Genomic DNA, 24,386 nt, shown 5'->3' with positions numbered 1-24,386 from the left:
GGAGCATCCTCATTATGTATCTCTAACTCCCACCATAGCCTGTCAGTTCGTGTTATTGGCCCCACTTACAGATGAGGAAACTGAGGTTCAGAGAGGTAAAGTGACACAGTGAGGAAGGGGTAGAGTTGGGATTCCAAGCCTTTCTGCTCTGATGTCTCCTCCACCCAGCCCGGCTCCTGTTCTGACTCCTTTAGGCCTCAGTTTACCACCCAGGGAAGTGGATCCAGGGTAATACCAACCTTCCAACAGGGATAAAGATGTAGAAGATGGCCAGCACTCGGGTTCGCTGGTCCCTCACGAAGAGGTCTCCCAGGACAGTGGGCGCAATGGTGGAGTAGCTGGCAGTGCCAGTGCCCACCACCCCCCGGGACAGGAAGAAGAGCCAGGAGTACTGGGCAAACAGGCACAAGACTGCAGTGAGTTCCAGAAATCACCCTCGGGGCAAGGGGACCTGAGGATTTGTCAGAGGGACCCGAGGGCATCTGGTGACATGTGCCCCAGGGGAGGAGAGGGAGATCAGGGCTCCAGACACCTCATTATCCTCCCAGTCCAGGCTCCCCAAACCACACGGGTGCCCCCTGCTGGTGTCCACAGCCACCCCCAACCCCCTGCCCTGAGTAGCCCTCTTCCTGGGCATCATCTGTGCTAACCAGGCCAGTTCCCGCAGACAGTAGCAGTTACCCTCACCCCCAGCCCCAGCACAGTCGAGCGGAAGTGAAGCCATGGGCAGCAGCGGGAGATGCCAGAGAGGAAGGCCCCTGTTAAGAAAGTCCAACAGCCTGTTCAGAAGGCCCCTCTCTCAGCCCTTAGAAGACAATCCCCCAGCCAGCCTGGAGCCTGCAATGGAGCAGAAGCAGCTCTGCTGGGGCTGGATCAGGGAGGAAGAAGGTGGGGGAGGGTCCCCCAGGGGCCTGGGAAGGGGTGAGGGTACCTACCCGAGGGGAGATGAAGGAGCTGCAGAGGCCTGCTCCTGACCAGAGCAGGATACCTAAGCTCAGCGTCACCTTGCGGCTGTGTCGGTCGCCCAGGTAGCCAAACACGGGTGCAGACAGCAGCAGGCAGCCGATGAAGACTGAAGGAGACACGCAGGGGGCAGCTTGCATCCCCGGCTCGACAAAGGCGGGGGGGGGGGGGGGGGGGGGGGGCGGGGGGCAGATGGGTCCAGCAGGCCCAGAAAAGGGAACCGGCTCAGACACCACAAGCTTGGCAGTGAGTGGAGGCTGGGAGGAGGAAAAGATAAGGTGAATCCCCCAATCCAATCCCCACCACTGCCCAGAGTCAGGGGGACTGGCAGGAAAGGGTGGGGGCAGGGCCACGACTCAAATCTCAGTTCTGCTGCTTGCTCACTGTGCAGCCTTGGGTTACTAACTCCACCTCTCTGAGCACCAGCCCAGCAGTGGAGAAGTCAACATCCCCCTCCCAGGCCGTGTAAACGTGAGACAGAAGTGAACACAGAGCCCGGCGTGGAGCTGCCAGGGCCCTGTCTCTCGGAGAACTCACAGGGACTTCGCTCTCAAGCCCCTGCTGGAGGCAGGGCGTGGAAGGCAAGAGGGGGCGGGGGGCGGGCCAGGTGCCTGCTCCGAGCTGATGAGCACGGTTTAGAATGAGCACAGTGATTATAAACCAGCGGCCCCTGGAGGCTGGAAAAGATTTGGTCTTCCTAAGTAGGTAAAACATTCCCCTGACGCTGCAGTTGTATTTATACAGTTTTTTAAAGTACTAAACGCTTATGAATTGGTGGCTGGATTAGTGAATGCGTTTGCTATTCTGCGAAGACAAAGAAACTGCCACGTTTTTGCGTGACTATACCACGTGGATAACTACCTTCACTGCTTCTGTTCCTCAAATAAAATCTCCTCCACCCTCCTCCGCTGCCTCCGAGAGCCGCCAGGTGACCTGGGCAAGGTCCGACCCTCCCCCACCCCGTCCCACCACCCAAGGGCCTTAGGCTTTGGGGGGCCCCGCCCAGCGTCTGCGTCTTCATTCAGGAGCACAGATGATTGACATTTCCTGAGCCCAATGAATGTCCAGATTCGTCCCAGCTCAGGTTCCAGCCCCTCCCACTTTGCCCTGACCCGCTCTATTACTGGGTTGAGCCGTAGGCAATTGCGGAAATTAAGCCAGTTTTGACCTACAAAAACGGCAGTTTAATATGGTTTGACCTAATCCTCCGCTGAGAAAGGTCTTTGGTGTGAACGGCATTTAAATATATAATAACTACTGCCAAAATAGGCCTCCAAAAAGGCTGTATCAATTTACACTTGAATAGAAGTATGTATATTGCTTGCTGACACTTGCTAGGATCAATCGATTTATTTTTGTTCATTTAATGGTTGAAACACAAATGGCGTCTCGCTGACGTTTTAACCTGCATTGTTCTTTTTCCAAGTGAGGCTGAGTAGCAGGCTCTGTGTTCACATCCTCTGCCTATTTTTCTATCGGGCTCTTTGTGGATAATTTTCTCCCAGTCCTTTATATTTGTATTAAGGATTTAAAATGCAAATTCTGCGACTGAATACCTGGGCTCACATCCTGACCCCACCACTTCCTAGTTGTGTGACTTTGGACAAAATCCTTAACTCTCCTGTTTTCCCTTTATCAACTACAGAGTACGATAGTAATAGTACTTCCCCCATAAGGTTATGGGGAAGATTAAATAAAATAAAGCATATAAAAGGCAGTGTCGGGCTTTATGTAAATGCCCAACAAATGTCATCTATTATTATTGCTAATTGCACTTATAGTTTCAATCACCATCATACAGAAGGATTTAGCTTTGATGTAGTCAAATTTATCAATCTTCCTCGGGGGGGAGTCATTTTGTGTCTTGTTAATGCACATCTTTACCTAAAGTTTATAAAATATTTCCCCAAATCTCATACTTTTATGAGATTGGAGGTAGGGATCCTTTACAGGATATAAACACCTTAAACCTGCAGATCTCCTGGGATGGAGAAGCCTGCCCCTAAGTGGAAGGCAGGCACGCCTTCGCTCTCCAGATTAAAATCATTTCTGTGACAAGGTGGGAGGAATTAAGGAGCACAGGGTTCAGAGAAGGACTCTATAAGCAGCTACCTGGATTTGAATCCCAGCTCTGTCAACTTACCAGCTGTGTGACCTTCAGCAAGCCCCATAGCCTCTCTGTGCCTCAGGTTCATCATCCGTAAAATCGGCATAATAATAATCCCTGCCTCGTGGGATTGTTGTGAGATTAAATGAGTTAATGTTATTAAGCCCTTAGACTAGCACCTGGCACACGGTAAGGTCCACATCAGTGTTCGTTTTAAATATTGTAAATCAGTTAACTAACTCCAGCAGCTTCTCTGTCCCATAGCGGTGGGGCGAGGGGTGTCTGACCACTGCTTCCCCCCACCTTCCACCCCACTCTTAGAGCTACACCGTGCCCTCTGAGTCATCGGTTTCCTCCAGCCTACCACCCTGCAGACAGACAGCAGGGTAGGTCTTAGGGCCATTGCACGGTGACCCAGAAAGGTGAAAAGACTCACCTGAGGTCACTGGGGACAAGCCTGGTCGTCAGGCCTCCAAGCCCACTGCCCTTTCCACACACCTCTTTGGGCTGCTTCTGCAGAGAAACCCCTTCCCTTCATCCAACCTCAAACACACACACTCACACGCACATGCACATTCCCCACTACACACGCACAAGCACGTCCCCATGTTCACAGGCTTCCCCCCGCTCTCTCTCATACACACAAACTTCTCCCTCCCCACAACTCACTTATCAGGGGCCTTGTGGTCATAATCCTGTTCACCATGGTAAGAACCAGGGAAGGGAAATACTGACTCAGATTCCATTATCTGTTTAATCTAGAAGGTTGTGGGTATTGAACCAAGACACAGCCTCCCTTTGGCTACAATATGACTGGAAGGTAAGCACCAGCTGCCGGCCTCAGCCCCAAGACAGGAGCAACTGGAAAATACGGTGGTCTAACCAGTGATCTACCTCTTTTGCTCGGTGCCTCGGTTTACAGAACTGTGTACCCTTTTGCATGTTTTCAGCATAGGCATTTTTATCGTAAGTTTAAATAGTTGAGAAGGATGTGATTTCCAGCATGATTGTATGTTTTAAACTATATTTTCATCCAAATCCTTAGGCTGCAGATTAAGCTCATTCAGTTTACGGGAAATGTCTACCATAAAGGCTTATGGGCAAAGCCAGTCCTCATTTGCCCAATCAGTAGGACAGATCAGACTGGTTGTCTGTAAGAAAGAGATTAAGAGCTTCCCTGGTGGCGCAGTGGTTGAGAGTCTGCCTGCCGATGCAGGGGACACGGGCCATGGCTGCTGAGCCTGCGCGTCCGGAGCCTGTGCTCCACAACGGGAGAGGCCACAACAGTGAGAGCCCCGCGTACCGCAAAAAAAAAAAAAAAAGAAAAGATATTAAAATGTTGGCTTCATTTTTTTAGTTGAAATACATGTGTTGATACCCATCCCTAAGACAACCATCTCACTTCTGAATTCTCAATCGCAGATAAATAGTAGACTGTCACACACGAGCGGGACAGCTAGATAAGGCTTGGCGCCTTGCCATCCCCGGGTTTGTAGCCTGGAGGAAACATCCCCAATTGGTTTCTACCGATGCTCTCTCTGACCCGTTCCAGGGCCTCATCAACAGAAGCCAAACAGCCATGAGGGGTCCCTCTGTCTAGTACCCTGGATGTTTCTATACCTAGTAAAACTCAGAATGGGGATAGGTGTATTTTCCTGCCAAAAATGGTGGACGGGAACTTCCTTGGTGGTCCAGCAGTTAAGACTCCACGCTCCCAATGCAGGGAGCCCGGGTTTGATCCCTGGTCAGGGAACTAGATCCCACATGCCACAACTAAGACCTGGCACAGCCAAATAAATAAATAAATATATGTTTTAAATGGTGGACAGGTGAGTATTAAAGGGGAGGTGGGAAAAAAAGAGCCAGATGCTTGTTCTCAGGCAGATATATTTTAGGAAAGAAATATACGGGCTCGATCTGTACATGAATTCTCTCAAAACTGTAAAGAACACACACGTGTATCCTGTGTTGTGACAGTGTGTGCATACATGTGCGTGTGCATGTGTGTGTCGCCATCCAGTCATTGGGGAAAAGTTAATGCCTTGCGACCCCAACCTTGGAATGGGAGGTGTGGCTGCTCCCCACTGCTGGAATGTAGGCCCCAGTGGGCCCAGACCCCACCTGAGCCCATGGGCGGGGTACGTGTCTCTGTCTACCTTTTTTTATTTTTTTTTGGCTGCTCCTCGAGGCATGTGGGATCTTAGTTCCCCAACCAGGGATCGAACCCATGCCCCCTGCAGTGGAAGCCCAGAGTCTTAACCACTGGACTGCCAGGGAAGTCCACTGTCTGTCTGTCTGTGTCCTAGCGATCAGGTCCGTGAGAGGAAAGCACACATCAGAAATTCTCAACCCCGGCTACAAAGCTGAGCTTAACAGATGTGAAGGATGAGTGAGCAACTCCACTCGGGAGGCTTTTCCAGCCCCGGCTCCCGTTGCTTCTTCCACAGCTCCTACCCTCAAACCCTAAGAGGCTGTTCAGGCACCATCCAGATCCCAGCCTGTGCTGCCTCCTTCTCCGACCCAGACTGTCCCTCCCACCCAAATACCACCCATCCTCTGTGCCAAGGGACTCAGTGAGGCTCAGCCTGGCACCCATTTCCCAGCAGCTGGAGATGGACACAGAGCAGGACCTGCTGAAAGACCCCCACCCAGCATGAGCCCAGGGCCCCAGGCTGGGGATTCCCTCCTTACCTGTCTGAAGCAAACCAGCATTGCTGTCACTGATCTGATAAAACTTCTGTACGTCCAGCAGAACTCCTGTGGGCAGACGGACAGTGCTCAGGAAATGGGAAGTTGCCTGCCAGGCCTCTAAGGGCAGCTGCCCCTGCATTTGGGACAGGCCTGCAGCCGACCAGCACAGCACCGGTGTGGCACCCGGGCCCACTGTTCTCTTCCCCTCTCTCCCACACATGTACACAAACACATACACACACACACACACACACACACAGATACAGGAGCCAGCACATCCCAAAGGCACAGATATACACACACATTCATGCACAAGCATGACACTTAGTCATGCAGGCACACAGACATGCAGATCCACACAGCTACATGCAAACAGGCACTCCCAGAGGCACCGAGACATACACATACAGGAGCCTGCACTCACAGGCGTGTAAGCCCAGTCTCGTACACCCGGACATACGTACACTGAGATGTACACGTAAAGACACACGCACAGGCATGCATGCATTTGCACTCGTGCAGGGCTGCCCTTCACGTCACAGTCATAGTGACGGCAGCCGTTCACTTAGACTACAGTGTAAATGAAAGTCCCTGGGATTGTGCAGCCCTGCTTGTATACAAACTCCAGACATTCATAGACATACATATACCTGCATGAGCATGTAGATGCAAAGTCATATGTGCCCTGGCCTGCACACATGCACACACAAGCATGTTCTTCCAGAGGCATGGACACACAAACACGGAATGCCCATGAGAGCTTCAGCGGGTCCCACTTAGGTCCGAACTCGGCCCCTGAGGGTGGCAGGCTCTTGCTCTGAAGCCCCTCCGAGAGATTGCTAGGCCGAAATCCCCTCAGCCCCTTGGTGGTATTTCAGAGTTAGTCACGGTCCCAGGCACCTGCTCATCTGAGCTGTGAGGCTCTGGCCCTGTCATCACTTTGATTGCATTATGAGATGGCTGAGGGCCCTCAGTATCACTGTCCCCATTATACAGATGGAGAAACAGAGGCTCCAGCCACCTATGGCTGTACAGCTGGAATTAGGGGAGCTGGGTCTACCCTCCCACCCAGAGTCACAAATGGAGCCCTGCAGAAACACCCCCACGATGGAGAAGAAAGCCCCACATCCACACCTGTAAGACCAGCCAGTGGGTGAAAAAGATGGAAGAAGCAGAGAAGCAAAGTGAGAGGGTTTTGTTCTGATATTCACTTTGTACCCAGTTGCCACAACGTCCAGATACCAACTTGTATGTCTTTCCTTCCCTTTTAATACTTTTACTTACACGAATTAGACATATTCATTGGCAAGAGACAACACAGGTAAACAAAGAAAATGGCTAAGTAAAAATTCTCTATATTCGCACTCATTTGGGGGACTGGGACTCAGCCCCTTGTTTTGACTGCTCCTGGGATCCCCCCAGTCCTGCGCTGCTCTGTTTTTCTTGGCTGCGTTGGGTCTTCATTGCTGTGCGCGGCTTTCTCTTGTCGCGACGAGCTGGAGCTACTCTTCGTTGCGGTGCGTGGGCGTCTCATTGCGGTGGCTTCTCTTGCTGTGGAGCACGGGCTCTAGGCACGTGGGCTTCAGTAGTTCTGGCACTCGGGCTCAGTAGTTGTGGCTCATGGGCCCTAGAGCGCAGGCTCGGTAGTTGTGGCACACGGGCTCAGTAGTTGTGGCTCATGGGCCCTAGAGCGCAGGCTCGGTAGTTGTGGCGCACGGGCTTAGTTGCTCCGCGGCATGTGGGATCTTCCCGGACCAGGGCTGAAACCCGTGTCCCCCGCATTGGCAGGTGGATTCTTAACCACTGTGCCACCAGGGAAGTCCCAGCCTTGTTTTTATCTTTCCTCTGTCCCTCTGGCCTGCCAAAGACCTGCTTCACACCAGAGAATTCTAGTGGCTGACAATCACCTGCTCCAACCGTCCCCAGGCACTCTGTGGGGTTTCACTTCCCCTGGTCTCCCTCAGCCCAATAACCACAGCCTTGCTACTCACACAGCCAGAGGAATTCCCATCAGGGAAAGTGCCTCAGGCCGGGAGGACTCAGGGACTGACAGCCCAGCCAGCGGCCTCCCAGGAAAGCAGGGATCCCAGCCTGCGGGGCTGAAAGAGCTCCACATGCCTGGTTGACCCCTCCTCTCCCCTTCATGCCCTCCACCCCCAGTCCAACTCATGCCTCCCCAGCTCCAGTCTAATCCTAGTGGTAGCCTCTGACTGACCTCCCTGTCTCCTCTTGCCTCCATCAGGGCCTCAACTCTGATTACAGTCTCCCCACTTGCTCCCCACGGCCTCAGCAGAAAGTGCAAGCTCCCAGCCTGGCCCCCAAGAAACCTATGATCCAGCCCCAAACACCCTTTTAGAATAAGTTGCCGCTTCCCCCAGCTCCTCTCCTGATCAGAGCATGCACTTTGGCCCCATGTGCTCTGGCTCACGCCGACCCCTCTCTCTGAACGCCCTTGCCTGACCCCATTCCCTGCTTTACCGATTTTTTCAGCCTTCAAGACCCAAACCATATGCCCCTCCTCTGTGAATTCTGTCGGAACCCTCAGTTTTTCATCCTGGGGCTGCCCAAATGATGCTCTCCCAAGTCTGTCCTGGATTAGAGCCCCTTCTACGTGTGTCCTGTATGCCTCTGAGCTCCTTGAAGACAGACACGCCCACTGGGTCTGGTGCTATCTGCAACCCCAGGCCCATTCATTCCACAGCTGCGAGCTGGTAACTGCTGAATCCATACCCTGGGCTCGGAGGAGGGCCCCGCCTGCTGCAAGCACCTCCTCGGAGCTCCCCAGGCTCCTCTGTCCCTCTGCCCCATGAGGCTCATTCCTGAGTTCAGGAGCTACAAGGTTGACTTCCCCTCCCCTGGGTCCCCAAGGCCCACCAGAGGGTCCCCAAGGCCCATAGTGCTCAGTCGATCTTGAAGGAATCCGCGATCAAGAGAGAAAAGGCTGAATCTTGAATGAATGAATGGACAAATGAATAAGTGCATGAGTGAGTGACATGAAGACACAGCAGGTTGAGCCCTGGGGCCTACAGGAAGGAAGGCAGAATGTGCAAAGTTTGCACGCAGCCTGATGCCCCAGAAACAACCAGCCAGCTAGTTCTTGCTTGGGAGCAGGGCCAGGCCACCCTGTCCTCCACGACCTCACCCCGACCTTCCACCCAGAACCACCAGACATTTGCCCGAGGCCCAGTCCTCCCTGCTGTCCTCACCCACCCACCATTGTGCACCCACACCTGGGTGCATATACAGTTTGGGGCTGGATTGGGAACTCATTTGACCCTCCCCCATTTCAGGCCAGGCTGAAACCAGGCCGGGGGTAAGAATAGCAGGGATGTGCTGCACAAGAAGAAAGTCTGCTGGACAGAAGCCCACTGTGGATACACAGCACCGGCTGGTGGCAGGGCAGCCAGCAGGTAGATGGGCAAGTGCCGCCCAGGATGCCCGTCCCCTTCCTCACCTGCAATGATGAACCAGTTCATGTAGTTCAGGAGGTTGATGTAGCAGAGCACGGCAGCAGCCACGTAAGCTCTCCAGCGGGGCAGGCTCCAGGGGGTGGGCGTGGATGGAGAGGGGCACGGACCCGAGCCCATTGCCCTTGAGTGCCCGCCTGGCCCCGGGGACCAGCCCTGAAGCCCCTCGGGCCCAGGTTCCCCGCACTCCGCGGACATGCCCCCAGCCTCGCCAGCCTGCAGCTCCCGTCCCGGGATGGGTGCCGGGGTAAAGACGCATCAGATCTGCACCAAGTCACTTCCTGTGGGCTCCCAGCCGCCCAACCTCAAAGCAGCTGCCCTAACCGCTCGATATCTTACTGCAGGTCTCTACTGATCCCAGTGCAGCCTCGAAGGTGAGATTTCACCATCCACAGCCCCTGAGGCCTGCTGGGGGGAAGAGAGCTCCTGGCCTCACCACCCAGGGTGGCTGGTCCTTTTGACCTAGCCTGGGGCTATGGTAGCAGCCGTGAGAAAGAGAAGCTTTGCAGGACAGGAAATGAGACGAGTCTCCCAGAGTCCCACTCGCTGTGGGAAGGTCTGGCTGCCACACATGAGATGGGCTGTGAATGAGGGACTCGAACCCGGGTCAGATCAGGAAGGCTGGGTGTTGGCCAGGAGAGCGACACTGGACTGGACCGGAAGCGGAGGCTAACCTGCTCCTACGTAATGTCCTAACCGGAGAAACAAAGACAGCGAGGGGCGGCCGACAGGAAGGCAGCCTGTGGGCAAAACTCAACACTGGATGTGAAGTTTAGCGGGAGATTTTTGATGAGGGGAAAGATATTGGCATGCTCTTAAAGTGTCTCTTTACAGATTGTTTATTAGTAGCAGGTGGGGGGAAGGGTAACGATACAGGAGGAGAATCAGGCAACGTCTTGACCAAAGGATTAAAATAGCATCACCAACGAGGGGCAGGATTCCCACCAGGAATGCATGACCCCAATCTAATCACGTGGAAACATCAGACAAACCCAAATGAGGGACACTATTTTTTTAATAGACTTTTTTTAATAGACTTTATTTTTTAGAGTTTTAGGTTCACAGCAAAACTGAGCAAAGGGTTAGGATTTCCCATTTACCCCTCTTTACTCTTTACTCCCACTTGCCCCACACACGCATAGCCTCCCCTATTATTAGCACCCCACCCTCCCGAGTGGGACATTTGCTTCAGTTGATGACCTTGACCCATCATTATCACTCAGAGTCCATAGTTTACATTAGGGTTCATTCTTGGTGTGGTACCTTCTATGGGTTTGGACAAACGTACCGCATGTACTCACCATTATAGTGTCACAGAATAGTTTTATTGCCCTAAAATCCTCTGTGCTCTGCCTGTTCATCCCTCCCTCCCCTCATCCTCTGACAACCACTGATATTTTTACTGTCTCCGTAGTTTTGCCTTTTCCAGAATGTCATATAGTTGGAATCTTACACGATGTAGCCCTTTCAGATTGGCTTCTTTCTCTTAGTCATTTGCATTGAAGTTTCCTCCATGTTGTTTCACGGCTTGAGAGCTCATTTCTTCTTCTTCTTCTTTTTTTAAAAATTTATTTATTTAATTTATTTATTTTTGGCTACACTGGGTCTTCATTGCTGCACGCGGCTTTCTCTTGCTGCGACGAGCTGGGGCTACTCTTCGTTGTGGTGCGTGGGCTTCTCATTGTGGTGGCTTCTCTTGTTGCGGAGCACGGGCTCTAGGCGCAGGGGCTTCAGTAGTTGTGGCACGCGGGCTCAGTAGTTGTGGCTCACAGGCTCTAGAGCGCAGGCTCAGTAGTTGTGGTGCACGGGCTTAGTTGCTCCACAGCATGTGGGATCTTCCTGGACCAGGGCTCGAACCGTGTCCCCTGCATTGGCAGGTGGATTCTTAACCACTGTACAGCATTTTAAATGCATTATCTCATTTGATCTCCCAACACCTCTATACGGTAAATACTGTCATTTCCTCCATTTCTGGGATGAAACTGAGACTCAGAGGGGCTTAAGTGAACTGCCCACAGCCACGGCTGGTACGGGAAACCAGATCTACCTGCCAGCAGCTCTTAGTCCGGCCCCAGCTATCCAGCACTGCTTTATAGAGACCATGTAGGGAGACAGCTCTAGCTCCTGGCTCTCCAGCCACGCAGTGTTTGAAAGAGGAGGAGGTCCTGTGTCTAAAGGTTGTGCCCCTGAGTTAGAAACTATCCCATCCCCCTGCACCTGCTCCGGCAGTGAGGTCACTATGGCTCTGTGCCCTGAGGCCTATCCCTGCAGCTTCGGCAGAAATGAGCCCCCTTGGTCTTCTGGCAAGTGGACCTGTCCAAAAGAACCAGGACCTTGGGGGAGAGAGGGCTCTTCCTCCCTGGCCTTCTTTCCAGAAAGTTAGGGGAAGGGAGCAGATGTTCTCTACTTCCTCATGGAGAAACAGGTCCAGGGAGGCAGCCCGCCACTCTGTATTGATACATGTGTGGCAGAGCTGGGCACCCCTGTGCGGACCTCTGCGGGCTCAAGTTCAGTTGGGCATCACTCCCTTATGTTTTGTGTCTTCCTTCATGAGCGCGTGTCTTGTTCGTGGTTGTGTCTCCAGAGCCTAACCCAGGGCCCGGCACAAAGTAGGTGCTTTAATTAACTGTTGGACTAAGAAATGAATGGGTTCCTCTAAGCTTCAAGTCTGCTCATGTGTAAAATGAAGACCGAGATGCTTGCACCACGAAGAGTCAGCCAGAGCTTTCCCGGCATGGGCATCAGCCCAAAGGGCGAGTTTCCTTTCTCCTCTAGACTCTCATCTCTGTTCTGACCTCAAGCTCGGGGAGGGACCTGGGGACGAAAGATGTCCCTGGTGTGCGCCCCAGCTCACGGGCACCATGCCCCCAACTGCTTCCTTTTCAGATTCTGAAGAGCACCTTGAGGCAAGGGAAGGGAGCAGGTCCTACCAGCCTAGGGCGCTGACGCAGGCGAGCAGGGCACCACCGGCTGCCTCTTTAGCAGGTTCTCATTTCTTCTTAGTACTGCATAATATTCCATTGTCTGGATGGGCCGTGGTTTATCCATTCACCTCCTGAAGGGCATCTTGGATGCTTGCAAGTTTGGGCAATTATAAATAAAGCTGATAAAAAAACATCCATGTGCAAGTTTTTGTGTGGCCGTAAGTTTTTAACTCCTTTGGGTAAATACCAAGAAACACAATTGCTAGATCAGATGGTAAGAGTATAGAAGACTATATTTTTTTTAAAGGAACTGTATTATTCAAAATGTCAAGGTCACAAAAGACTAAGAAAGACTGAGGGATTGTTTCACATTAAAGGAGATGAAAGAGATATGATAATTAAATGCAATATGGGATCCTGGACTGGGTCCTAAACTGGAGGAAGAAATGCATATTATTGGATCAATGGATAAAATTGGAATGTAGATGATAGATTAGGAAGAAATAGATCAGTGTTGAATTTACTGAAGTTGATGACTGCACTACGGTTATGTAAGTGAAATCCTTGCACTGAAGCATTTAGGGGTAAAGGGCCATCCTGTAAGCAACTTACATTCGAGTGGTTCAGGAAAAAAAAAAGAAAAAACAGATACAGCAAGAAAGCAAATGGGGCAAAATGTTAATAATAGATGAATTCGGGTAAAGATTGCTTGGGTTTCTTTGTACTATATTGTAATTTTTCTGTAAGTTGAAAGTTATTTCTAAATAAAAAGATAAACCACAAAATGACAAACAACTCAATTAAAAATGGGCAATGGAGCTTCCCTGGTGACGCAGTGGTTAAGAATTCGCCCGCCAATTCAGGGGACAAGGGTTCGAGCCCTGGTCTGGGAAGATCCCACATACAGTGGAGCAACTAAGCCCATGCGCCACAACTACTGATCCTGCGAGCCACAACTACTGAAGCCCGCGAGCCTAGAACCCGTGCTCCCCAACAAGAGAAGCCACTGCAATGAGAAGCCTGTGCACCACAACGAAGACTAGTCCCCGCTCACTGCAACTAGAGAAAGCCCGCGTGCAGTAACAAAGACCCAATGCAGCCAAAAATAAAATAAATAAATAAAAATTTTTAAAAATCTACAAACAATAAATGCTAGAGAGGGTGTGGAGAAAAGGGTACCCTCTTACACTGTTGGTGGAAATGTAAACTAATACAGCCACTATGGAGAACAGTACAGAGGTTCCTTTAAAAACTAAAAGTAGAACTACAATATGACCCAGCAATCCCACTCTTGGGTATATACCCAAATAAAACCATAATTCAAAAAGATGTATGCACCCGAATGTTCATTGCAGCACTATTTACAATATCCAGGACATGGAAGCAACCTAAATGTCCATCAACAGAGGAATAGATAAAGAAGATGTGGTACATATATTCAATGGAATATTACTCAGCCATAAAAAGGAACGAAATTGTGTCATTTGCAGAGACGTGGATGGATCTACAAACTGTCATACAGAGTGAAGTCAGAAAGAGAAAAACAAATATCGTATATTAACACATATATGTGGAATCTAGAAAAATGGTATAGATGATCTTATCTGCAAAGCAGAAATAGAGACACAGACATAGAGAACAAACATATGGACACCAAAGGGGAAAGGTGGGGGGTGGGATGAATTGGGAGATTGGGATTGACATATATACACTATTGATACTCTGTATAAAATAGATAACTAATGAGACCCTACTGTATAGCCCAGGGAACTCTACTCAGTGCTCTGTGGTGACCTACGTGGGAAGGAAATCCAAAAAAGAGGGGCTATATTTATACGTATAGCTGATTCACTTTGCCGTACAGCAGAAACCTACACAGCAGTGTAAAGCAACTATACTCCAATTTAAAAAAATAAGGTGAATCATAGAATGCCACATGACCCAGCAATTCTACTCCTAAGCATATGCCCAAAAGAACTGAAAATAGGGGCTCAAAGAAACACTTTCACATGAATGTTCATAGCAGTGCTATTCACACTTGCCAAAAGGTGGAAACAAATGTCCATCAACTGAAAAATCAGTAAACAACATGTGGTGTATACCTGCGATGGAATATTAGTCATCCATAAAGAGGAATGAGGTCCTGACCCATGTACAACGTGGCTAAATTTCAAAAACACACTAAGTGAGAGAAGCCAGACACAAAAAGTCACACAATATATGATTCCATTTACATGAAATACCCCAAATAGTTAAGTCTATAGAAATAGAAAACAGATTAGTGGTTGCCAGGGGCTGAGAGGAGGGAATGCTTCATAGGTACATAGGTCTCTCTCGCTTGGGGTGATGAAAATGTTTTGGGGACTTGATAGAGGTGATGGTTGCACAGTATAGTGAATGTAACAAATGCCACCGAATTGCATGCTTTAAAACGTTTAAAATTTTATGTTATGTGAATTTCACCTCAATTTTTTTTTTAAGTTAAAGCAAACAAACAAAAAACCAGTCTGGTGACATGGCAAGGAAACGAGCTTTGCCGTCTGACGAGCCTGGATTCGAATTCCGATTTTGCTTCTTCCTAGCTGTGTACCTTGGGCAAGTCCCCAGCCTCTCTGAGCCTCAATGATCTCATGTGTGATACAGAGAGAAGAATATGTGCTGGAGGGGTTAACTGTGAGGACGAACTGAGATAAGTACGCGTAACATTCCCGGCATAGAGCCTGGCATGTAGGAAGCATTCGGTGACAATTATTATTGTTATGACGATGATGGTGATGATGATGATGGTAGTGATTGGTCCTTGGCCTCTGCCATGCAGTCCAACCACAAACCCCATGTGGATGGTCTTTGTGAAACATAGGGAAGTTCAGAATCAGGCCTTTCAGCCTGAGCACACGCAGGCAGGCTGGCATCATGGCTAAGATCCTAACCCGGAGCCAGACTCACTACTCACTGACCCCTTGATCTTAGGCCAATCAACCTCTCTGTGCCTCTATTATCCCATCTATAAAATGGGGATGGGACTTCCCTGGTGGCGCAGTGGTTCAGAATCCACCTGCCAACGCAGGGGACACTGGTTTCAGCCCGGGAAGATCCCACATGCCGCAGAGCAACTGAGCCTGCGCGCCACAACTACTGAGCCTGCGTGCCCTAGAGCCCGTGCTCTGCAACAAGAGAAGCCACAGCAATGAGAAGCCTGCGCACCGCAACGAAGAGTAGCCCCCGCTCACCACAATTAGAGAAAGCCCGCACGCAGCAACGAAGACCCAACACAGCCAAAAATAAGTAAATAAATAAATTTATAAAATGGGGATAATGACAGTACATACCTTGTAGGGTTGTTGCAGCTTAAATGAGTTTGAAATGTGCCTAGAACTTTGCCTGGTGTTGAGGAAATGCTATGTCAGTGTTAAATAAAACAGGGTTTTCCCCGGCACACATAGATGAGACTTTGGTCTCAGCCCTGCCCTCAGGGCCGAGGAGTGACGGGCAGAGCTACACCCTCAAGTATGAGTGCATGAGTGAGAAGCCAAGCCTGCAAGCACACACACACACTCACACTCATGCAAACTACACAAGAGCGCTGCAGCTAGTGAACACTGAGACAGAGCCGCCCCCCATCCAGAGGCAGCTGCCCCAGATACGCTGGTCATGGTCACCCCTTTCCAGGTCCAGCCCTCACTATGCCAGCCCAGAATGCCACCCTGCCTTGGCTTTCAGAGCAAGGGAGCAGCTCAAGGAGTCAGAACCCCCGGGATTGGTCAAATCCAGGAGACTGGGTGTTGGCCAGGAGCACAGCATCAGAATACGACCGACTGCCTTGGACTCCTCGGCTTCCAAAGGTGGGTTCCTACCAGGGATTCAGGATTTGACCTCTAGAGGGGTTTTTTATGAAGAGGCGTTGCCCAAGAGGCATTTTAGGAATAAAACAGAAGAACATCACGTCCCAGGAGCAGGAGGCCGGCGTGGGGCAACACAGAGTCATGGATGACCACGTAGGAAGCCTGGGGTCCAACACTACGAGGGGCAAACCAGAGGCTTTCCCTCTCTGCGCCTCAACTACCCTATCTGAATGTTGGTAGCCATGGTGGTGGAGGGATTGGATGGCCCTAGAAGGTCCACTCAGCTTTGCAGTTTGTGTGTACGTCTCTCACTCTAAGGGATGGGAAGTAGGAGGTTTCAGGGTTGGTTAACTCAGTGGCACCATGGTCTATGGCCATACCACCCTGAACACGCCCGATCTCATCTGATCTCGGAAGCTAAGCAGGGTCGGGCCTGGTTAGTACTTGGATGAGAGAACTCAGTGGCACCATGATGTCATCGAAGACACCAGTGTTTTCCATCTTTCCTCTCTGAAGTCTTTATAGTGTTGGCCTTTGAGTACTTATCTATTGCTGTATAACAACCCCCCCCCAAATGTATGGCTTTAAGCAACAATATTTATTATCCCTCACGGCTTCAGTGGGTCAGAGCAGCTTACTGGGGGTTCTGGCTCAGTCTCCCATGTGGTGCAGTGAGATGTCACCTGGGGCTGTGCCCATCTGAAGGCTTGACTGGAGCTGGAGGGTCCACTTCCAAGGACCCCCATGGTTCACCCACATGGCTGGCAAGTCGGCACTGGCTGTTGACTCCTCTCTGCAGATCTGCCTGAGTGTCCTCACGGTGGGGTATGTGTCCTCACAGTGGGGTATGTGTCCTTACAGTGTGGTGGCTTGCTCCCTCCAGAGGGAGCAATCCAATAGGGACCAGGGCAGAAACTTCAATACCTTTCACAATCTAGCCCTCTAAGTCTGCATTCTGCTGTATTCTAATCGGTCACATAGGCCAGCCCTGATTCACTGCACGAGAGGACTACACAAGGGCATGGAAACCAGGAGGCAAAGCTACCTGGAGATCTTCTTGAAGGCTGGCTACCTCAGCCTTCGTCTGCAGGTTTGCCCTCTCACATATAAGAAGGAAGATTTCTTTTCTTTTTTTAAAGATTTTTTTGATGTGGACCATTTTTGAAGTCTTTATTGAATTTGTTACAATACTGCTTATGTTTTAGGTTTTTTGGCCGAGAGGCATGTGGGATCTTAGCTCCCTGACCAGGAATCAAACCCGCACCTCCTACATTGGAAGGTGAAGTCTTGACCACTGGACGGTCAGGGAAGTCCCAATAAGGAAGATTTCTCCTGAAATATATTCATGTGTATTTATCAGAGAGGAAAATCTTCCCCAGAAATCCCCCAGCCAGCATCCCCTCAAGACCCTCCAGCCAGGTTTGAGCCAATGTCTGTGACCCAGCTGCAAGAGAAGCTGGGAAGGTGGGCCCCGTGGGAGGCTGCCTCCGTTAGTAAAGAAGAAGTAGGCAAGTAGCCGTTGTGTGAGCAAACAACATCTTTCACAGAAAGCTAACCACTTCGGTGCCCTACAAGAGGAAGTGACCACACTCCCAGGATAAGGGGGTGTCAGGTGACCCTTTATATTTGGAGGGTTTAAACAAGCCCCTGGTGTGGGTTCCCAAGGAGAAAAGGAAATACTGTCCTAACCTGGGGCTCCTGAAGCTAGCGGGCACACTAACTAGGGGGAAGTGTACAGGAAAGAGAGCTGCTTCGCACTGAGAGCCACAGGCTTGGGATCTCAAGCCTGCAAGCCCCTAGCTGAGTTTAGCCGGTTTTCAAAAGGACACAACAGCATCCTTCACCAGCAAGTCCTATGGACTGGTTGGGATCAGGCTCCAATAGTGACACCATGTGGCCATAAGAAGCAACAGCAGTCATGAACTATTCCAGGCATAGTATAAACCCCCAAAGCTCATGGATAATTCAGGGTGGTCTAAAGATCCTGGATTTCTTGCTAATGAGACACATGCAATCATGAGTGATTAACTGGGAAAATAAGAGCTGTGATCATATTGTATCCCACATTATGGAACCGACCTTTTTTTTTTTTTTTTTTTTTTTGCTGTACGCGGGCCTCTCACTGCTGTGGCTTCTCCCGTTTTGGAGCACAGGCTCCGGACGCGCAGGCTCAGCGGCCATGGCTCACGGACCTAGCCGTTCCGCGGCATGTGGGATCTTCCCGGACCGGGGCACGAACCCGTATCCCCTGCATCGGCAGGCGGACTCTCAACCACTGCGCCATCAGGGAAGCCCAGAACCGACCATTTTTATAAAGCATATACCCAGGGCAAAAGTATAGAAGCATATATCCCAAAGAGTTAACAGTATTTATCTCAGGCTCCTAGAATTATAGGTACTTTTTTTCCTTTCTTTTTTTTCTTTTTTCTTTACTTTCCAATAGTAATAATAGCAAATATTAAATAGTACTCACCATGTGCTGGACCCTGCCAACTACCTGTGAATTGGGTATGATAACTATACTTATTTTTTAGAATCAGAAACAGCCCCAAAGGGGCTAAATAACTGCCCCACCTGGTTCTGAACTCTGTGCTCCTCTCCTTTTTGCTATACTATCTTTTTCTTTTTTTTTTTTTTTGGTCATGCTTACGGGATCTTAGTTCCCCAAAAAGGGACTGAACCCAGGCCCCAGTAGTGAAAGCACTGAGCCCTAACCACTGGAACGCCAGGGAATTCCCTGTACTACCTTACTGTCTCATTTGTATATGCTAAATTTTCTGCAGTATCTCACTTACATAATAATATTAAAAAAGAAAAAGTAGTGGCCTGTATAGTTTTTATGATCACACCAAAAAATAATGCTATGAGACAAAACAAGATAAACATGACCGACCATGTGCTATACCTGTGGCTGAGGCAGGGTCAGGGCTGCCGGTGCTGCATGGGTGCAGCTACACCAGAAAGGTCAGGATTTTGTGACTGCAGAAGCCCACTTCCCCTCTTCACCTGGGCTCCCCTGTTTTGTTTTTTTTCTTTTTTGGCCATACCACAAGGCTTGCAGGATCTTAGATCCCCACTCAGGGATCAAAGCTGGGCCCTAACCACTAGACCTCCAGGGAATTCCCTGGGCTCTCTTGATTTGGTAGCAATTTTGAAAATTCCTCCTTTCCCTTGGAAGCTATGAATACAAGGACTAGCAGTTAATAGGGACCTAGCCCTGGTGAGTGGTGGGCCCGAACTGGGGGCAGGGTGAGGCTGAGGGAGGCTGCCAAACTAAAGGGAAGATGGGAAAAGAGAAGGAAAGGAAGAAAGAGAGAGGGAAAGAGGAAGTGGGCAGAGACAGATGAAAAAAAGGAAGGGAATTTTCTAAACTTTCCCCATCCCCGGCTCTCAGTGTTCCCTGAGCTTTCAATATCCACCCATTGGGCTCATGATACCACCTCCTACTGGTGTTTCCAAACTCCACTCAGAGGTCACCTCCTCCAGGAAGCCTGCAGGCTTGGCTGAGTACTTATCTTTATCCTGAAACTTACTGCTCGTTATTGGGATTTTCTCTCTTTCCCATGAGTCAGTAAGCCCCTTAAAGGAAAGGCACTCTTTCTGCCTCCTCCAGAGTCTGGCCCAGGCCTTAACCAGAGCAGCAAGACAGAATGGATGTTCTGAATGAGTGAATGAAACATGCTTCTTAGGCGACCAGCTGCACCAGCCTGGGACTAATTATTTTCAGCAGAGGTATTTCTTTTTTTGTTTGTTTTTTTAAATTTATTTATTTATTTATTTATTCTTATTTTTGGCTGTGCACTGGCTTTCTCTAGTTGTGGCGAGCGGGGGCTACTCTTCATTGGGGTGCGTGGGCTTCTCATTGTGGTGGCTTCTCTTGTTGCAGAGCATGGGCTCTAGGCGTGCGACCTTCAGTAGTTGTGGCACATGGGCTCAGTACTTGTAGCTCGCAGGTTCTAGAGCGCAGGCTCAGTAGTTGCGGTGCACGGGCTTAGTTGCTCTGCGGCACGTGGGATCTTCCCAGACCAGGGCTCGAACCCATGTCCCCTGCATTGGCAGGGGGATTCTTAACCATTGAGCCACCAGGGAAGCCGCTCAGCTGAGGTATTTCTGTCACTCCAGCCTTTACTAGCAAATAGCTAGAACTCTGTCCCCTTTTGAAAACATGACCCAACACACTTCTTTGGGGATCATGCAGAGGGTGGCGTGCTTGTGCACAGAATGTTCTCTCAAGTATAGGGCACCTAGGAGCTCTCTGCACACAAGGACACCTCTCTGTGGGGCTTCCGGCAGCCCTGGGGAAGCAATCCCTGTGCTAGTGTTCACAGCTCCCTTCCCTTTTGGTGTGGACCAGGATCTGAGGAGTGGAGCACAGCCTAAGTGGTTGCCTGAGCTGTACACGGCACCAGGGACTTCCCTGGTGGTCCAGTGGTTAGGACTCTGCGCTTCCACTGCAGGGGGCACGGGTTTGATCCCTGGTCAGAGAACTAAGGTCCCACCTGCCACATGGTGCAGCCAAAAATAAAAAGTTAAGCTGGAGGCCCTGACTCTCTTGTTATTTAGAGCAATTTATTTTCCAGGGGCCAACCTAGACCCTCATGCAAAAAGACGCCTTTCTTCCCCATGTATTCAAGCATAACTGAAAGCCACAGGAGGACAAGCTGCGTCATGACTCCCAATGAAAGAATTTGGAGACCCAGGGACTTGAAGCTCGGGTTCTAGTTCCAGCTCTGCCTCTAGGTGTCCCGTGTCCAGCTGTAACACTCACACCACCAAAGAGAAGAAGGAGTTCCTGGCTCCTGGCTCCACGTGAGACTACCCCACCACCAAGCCACTGGAGAGATGAGGCCTTCATAGCTGCCCAAGAGAACAGACACTGCAGCAGGCAACTGCCTCACTCTTGACCACATTCCCCTGGCAACTAAGGGGGCAAGGAGCCCATGGTCCCCACACCAAGCAGCTTGAACTAATTATCTGTTGCTGCTTAGCAAATTATGCCCAAATTTTATGGCTTAAAACAATAATAATATTTTTAATTATAAGAATTATACACGGGGGGCTTCCCTGGTGGCGCAGTGGTTGAGAATCCGCCTGCCGATGCAGGGGACACGGGTTCGTGCCCTGGACCGGGAAGATCCCACGTGCCGCGGAGCAGCTGGGCCCGTGAGCCATGCCCGCTGGGCCTGAGCGTCCAGAGCCTGTGCTCCTTAACGGAAGAGGCCACAGCAGTAAGAGGCCCATGTACCACCAAAAAAAAAAAAAAAAAAAAAAGAATTATACACGGGACTTCCCTGGTGGCACAGTGGTTAAGAATCCACCTGCCAATGCAGGGGACACAGGTTCAATCCCTGTTCTGGGAAGATCCCACATGCCGCAGAGCAACTAAGCCCACGAGCCACAACTACTGAGGCCACATGCTACAACTACTGAAGCCTGCGTACCTAGAGCCCATGCTCCGGAACGAGAGAAGCCACCACAATGAGAAGCCCGCGCACTGCAATGAAGAGTACCCCCACTCGCCGCAACTAGAGAAAGCCTGTGCACAGCAACGAAGACCCAACACAGCCAGAAATAAATAAAATTTTAAAAAAATAATAATTATACACCATGACCAAGCAGGATTTATCGCAGGGATGCAAGGTTGGTTTAATATCTGAAAAATCAATTAATGTAATATATCACATCAATAAACAAAAATCATATGATCTCAACGGATGCAAAAAAAAAAAGGCATTTAACAAATCCCATACCCTTGCCTGATTAAAAGCACTCAAACTAAGAATAGAATGGAACTTCCTCATTCTGAAAAAGGACATCTATGAAAAATCCACAACTGACATACTTAACGGTAAATGACTGGATGTTTTTCCCCTATGATCAGGAATAAGACCAGAATGTCTGCTCTCACCACTTCTACTTAACATTTCAGTGGAGGTTGTAGTCAGGGCAATTAGTTAAGAAAAAGAAATAAAAGGTACCCAGATTGGAAAGAAGAATTAAAACTATTTCTAGTCACAGATGATATGATCTTTTATATGAAAAACCCTAAGGAATCCACTAAAGGACCTTTAGAACTAATAAATGAGTTCAGCAAGTTTACACTGTATTTCTATACACTTGGAATGAACAATCCAAAATGAAATGATATATCAATTACATCTCATTTTTAAAATTTTTTAAAAGAATTTTAAAAAAGAATAACCAAATGAAATTGAGAAAACAATTCTGCTCACAATAGCCTCAAAAAATAAATAAGACACAAATGAACCTATCTGTGAAACAGAAACAGAATCACGGACAAAGAGAACAGGTTGCCAAGGGGGAGGGGGTTGGGAAAGGGATGGATTGGGAGGTTGGGGTTAGCAGATGGAAGCTTTTATATATCGAATGGATCAACAACAAGGTCCTACTGTATAGCACAGAGAACTGTATTCAATATCCCATGATAAACCAGAACGGAAAAGAATATTGAAGAAAGAATGTATAGAGACTTCCCTAGTTGTCCAGGGGGTAAGACTCTGAGCTCCCAATGCAGGGGGCCCAGGTTCGATCGGGAATTAGATCCCGCATGCATACCACAACTAAGAGTTCACATGTCTCAACTAAAAGACCCCACGTGCCACAACTAAGACCCATTGCAGCCTAAATAATAAATAAATAAAATTAATATTTTTTAAAAAAGAATGTATATATGTATAACTGAATCACTTTGCTATACAGCAGTAATTAACACAACATTGTAAATCAACTACTTCAATTAAAAAAAAAAAGTCACCCAGTCACTCTCTGTCCCAGCTTCATAGTTTAATGCTCTGCATGGCTCCTATCACTGTCTGCTAGTTGTTTTTTATTTTTTTTTAATACCTTTATTGGAGTATAATTTCTTTACAATGTTGTGTTACTTTCTGCTGTACAACAAAGTGAATCAGCTATATGTATATATATATACCCCCATATACCCTCCCTCTTGAGCCTCCCTCCCACCCTCCGTATCCCACCCTCTAGGTGGTCACAAAACATTGCGCTGATCTCCCTGTGCTATGCGGCTGCTTCCCACTAGCTATCTATTTTACATTTGGTAGTGTATATATGTCCATGCCACTCTCTCACTTCGTCCCAGCTTCCCCAGATTTTTTTTTTTTTTTTTGATGTGGACTATTTTTTAAAAGTCTTTATTGATTTTGTTACAATATTGCTTCTGTTTTATGTTTTGGTTTTTTGGCCTCGAGGCATGTGAGATCTTAGCTCCTCGACCTGGGACTGAACCCACACCCACTGCATTGGAAGGCAAAGTATTAACCATTGGACCACCAGGGAAGTCCCTGATAGTTTTCTTGTTTGTTTTCTTTCTTTCCCACGGTGGGTCTTAGCAACTGCTGCTGTCACTAGTACCTGGCACTCATGCTGGGCTCATTCACATTTTAATAAAGAAGGGAGTGAATTGCTGTGTCACTTCTGGTAGGTCAGTGCTATTCTCTGAACTTTCTCCATGAAATAAAGTTATGTGACTGGATAAGCTCTTTGCTTCTGAGGATCAATCAGCCTTTAAGGCAAATCAGAGTTATGACGGTCAGTGACCACCAGGTGTTGCTAAAGATAACTTCTTTGCTAAGAGTCAGATCCATGGCAGGGTAGTTCCAAGGCTGGACAGGAGGGCTAAACGGTCAGCTCACCACTATGAGGGTCTCCAAGAACACCTGGAGTCAGCACATGCTTACTAGAGGCAGGGGTCTCCAGTGACTCAGCCAGCCAGGCAAAGGCCCTGGGGCTGGGGCCTCAGTCTTCCCATCTGTCCATTGGGTGTAGACTCATTGTCCAGGTTCTAATTCAAATCCTTCCTCTGTAGTAGAATTGAGGTGGGAGGAAAGGAAGATGGAAAAGGGGAAGAGGGTACCCTTTTCCTCCTTCTTCTGCTCTCAGGGGCCCTTCTCTTGGGACAGGGACATGTCCTTCCCAGGGTGCGCTCAGGGTGCCCACACATTCAACAGGAAATCTCCTGTGACAGTGTGACTTCATTATCACCATGTCTGCGATGAGGCAGAAACAATCATGTTCCACAGAATTCCTCTTGTGTGAGTTGGGGAGATCCTGGAGGAGGAGGGGAAGTGTATTTTTCTAAACCAACAAATGTTAAGACCATTAGTAGTCAGGGTTCAACAAACACAGGCCACCAACCAGTTTTGCTAACAGGTCAGAGTCTGCAGACCCCTGGTTTAGAGGAAACCCTGTAAGGAGCCCCTTGGAGTCCCAGGCATCTATGAAACAGAAGAGCCTCAGGGAGAGGCACTGATCTGTGCAAGGTCTGCACTTTCTTCCTTCCGATAAAACACACACACAGAATAGGCTCAACACACTGCTATGAGTGTTGAGTCCAGGGAGAGATCAGTTTGGG

The 24,386-nt window shown here is 49.3% G+C and overlaps 1 protein-coding gene and 1 pseudogene across 1 annotated transcript in view; one reads left to right on the top strand and one right to left on the bottom strand.

Annotated features, from left to right (window-relative positions):
- Window positions 1–6,070, bottom strand: part of SPNS3 (SPNS lysolipid transporter 3, sphingosine-1-phosphate (putative)) — a 40,316-nt gene extending 34,246 nt beyond the window's left edge. The window contains 4 exon segments of the mRNA XM_030861706.2: window positions 240–391; window positions 936–1,072; window positions 5,762–6,022; window positions 6,025–6,070. Of these exon segments, the coding sequence (XP_030717566.2) occupies window positions 240–391; window positions 936–1,072; window positions 5,762–6,022; window positions 6,025–6,070 (596 nt within the window).
- A 10,290-nt stretch (window positions 6,071–16,360) lies between these two features.
- LOC115856206 (5S ribosomal RNA) lies at window positions 16,361–16,478 on the top strand (annotated as a pseudogene).
- The last annotated feature ends 7,908 nt before the right edge of the window (window positions 16,479–24,386 follow it).

This window comes from Globicephala melas, chromosome 20 (genome assembly GCF_963455315.2).
Source record: "Globicephala melas chromosome 20, mGloMel1.2, whole genome shotgun sequence".
Classification (NCBI taxonomy): domain Eukaryota; kingdom Metazoa; phylum Chordata; class Mammalia; order Artiodactyla; family Delphinidae; genus Globicephala; species Globicephala melas.
The sequence above is the reverse complement of the archived record's forward strand: the minus strand, read 5'-3'. Positions and strand labels throughout refer to the sequence as shown.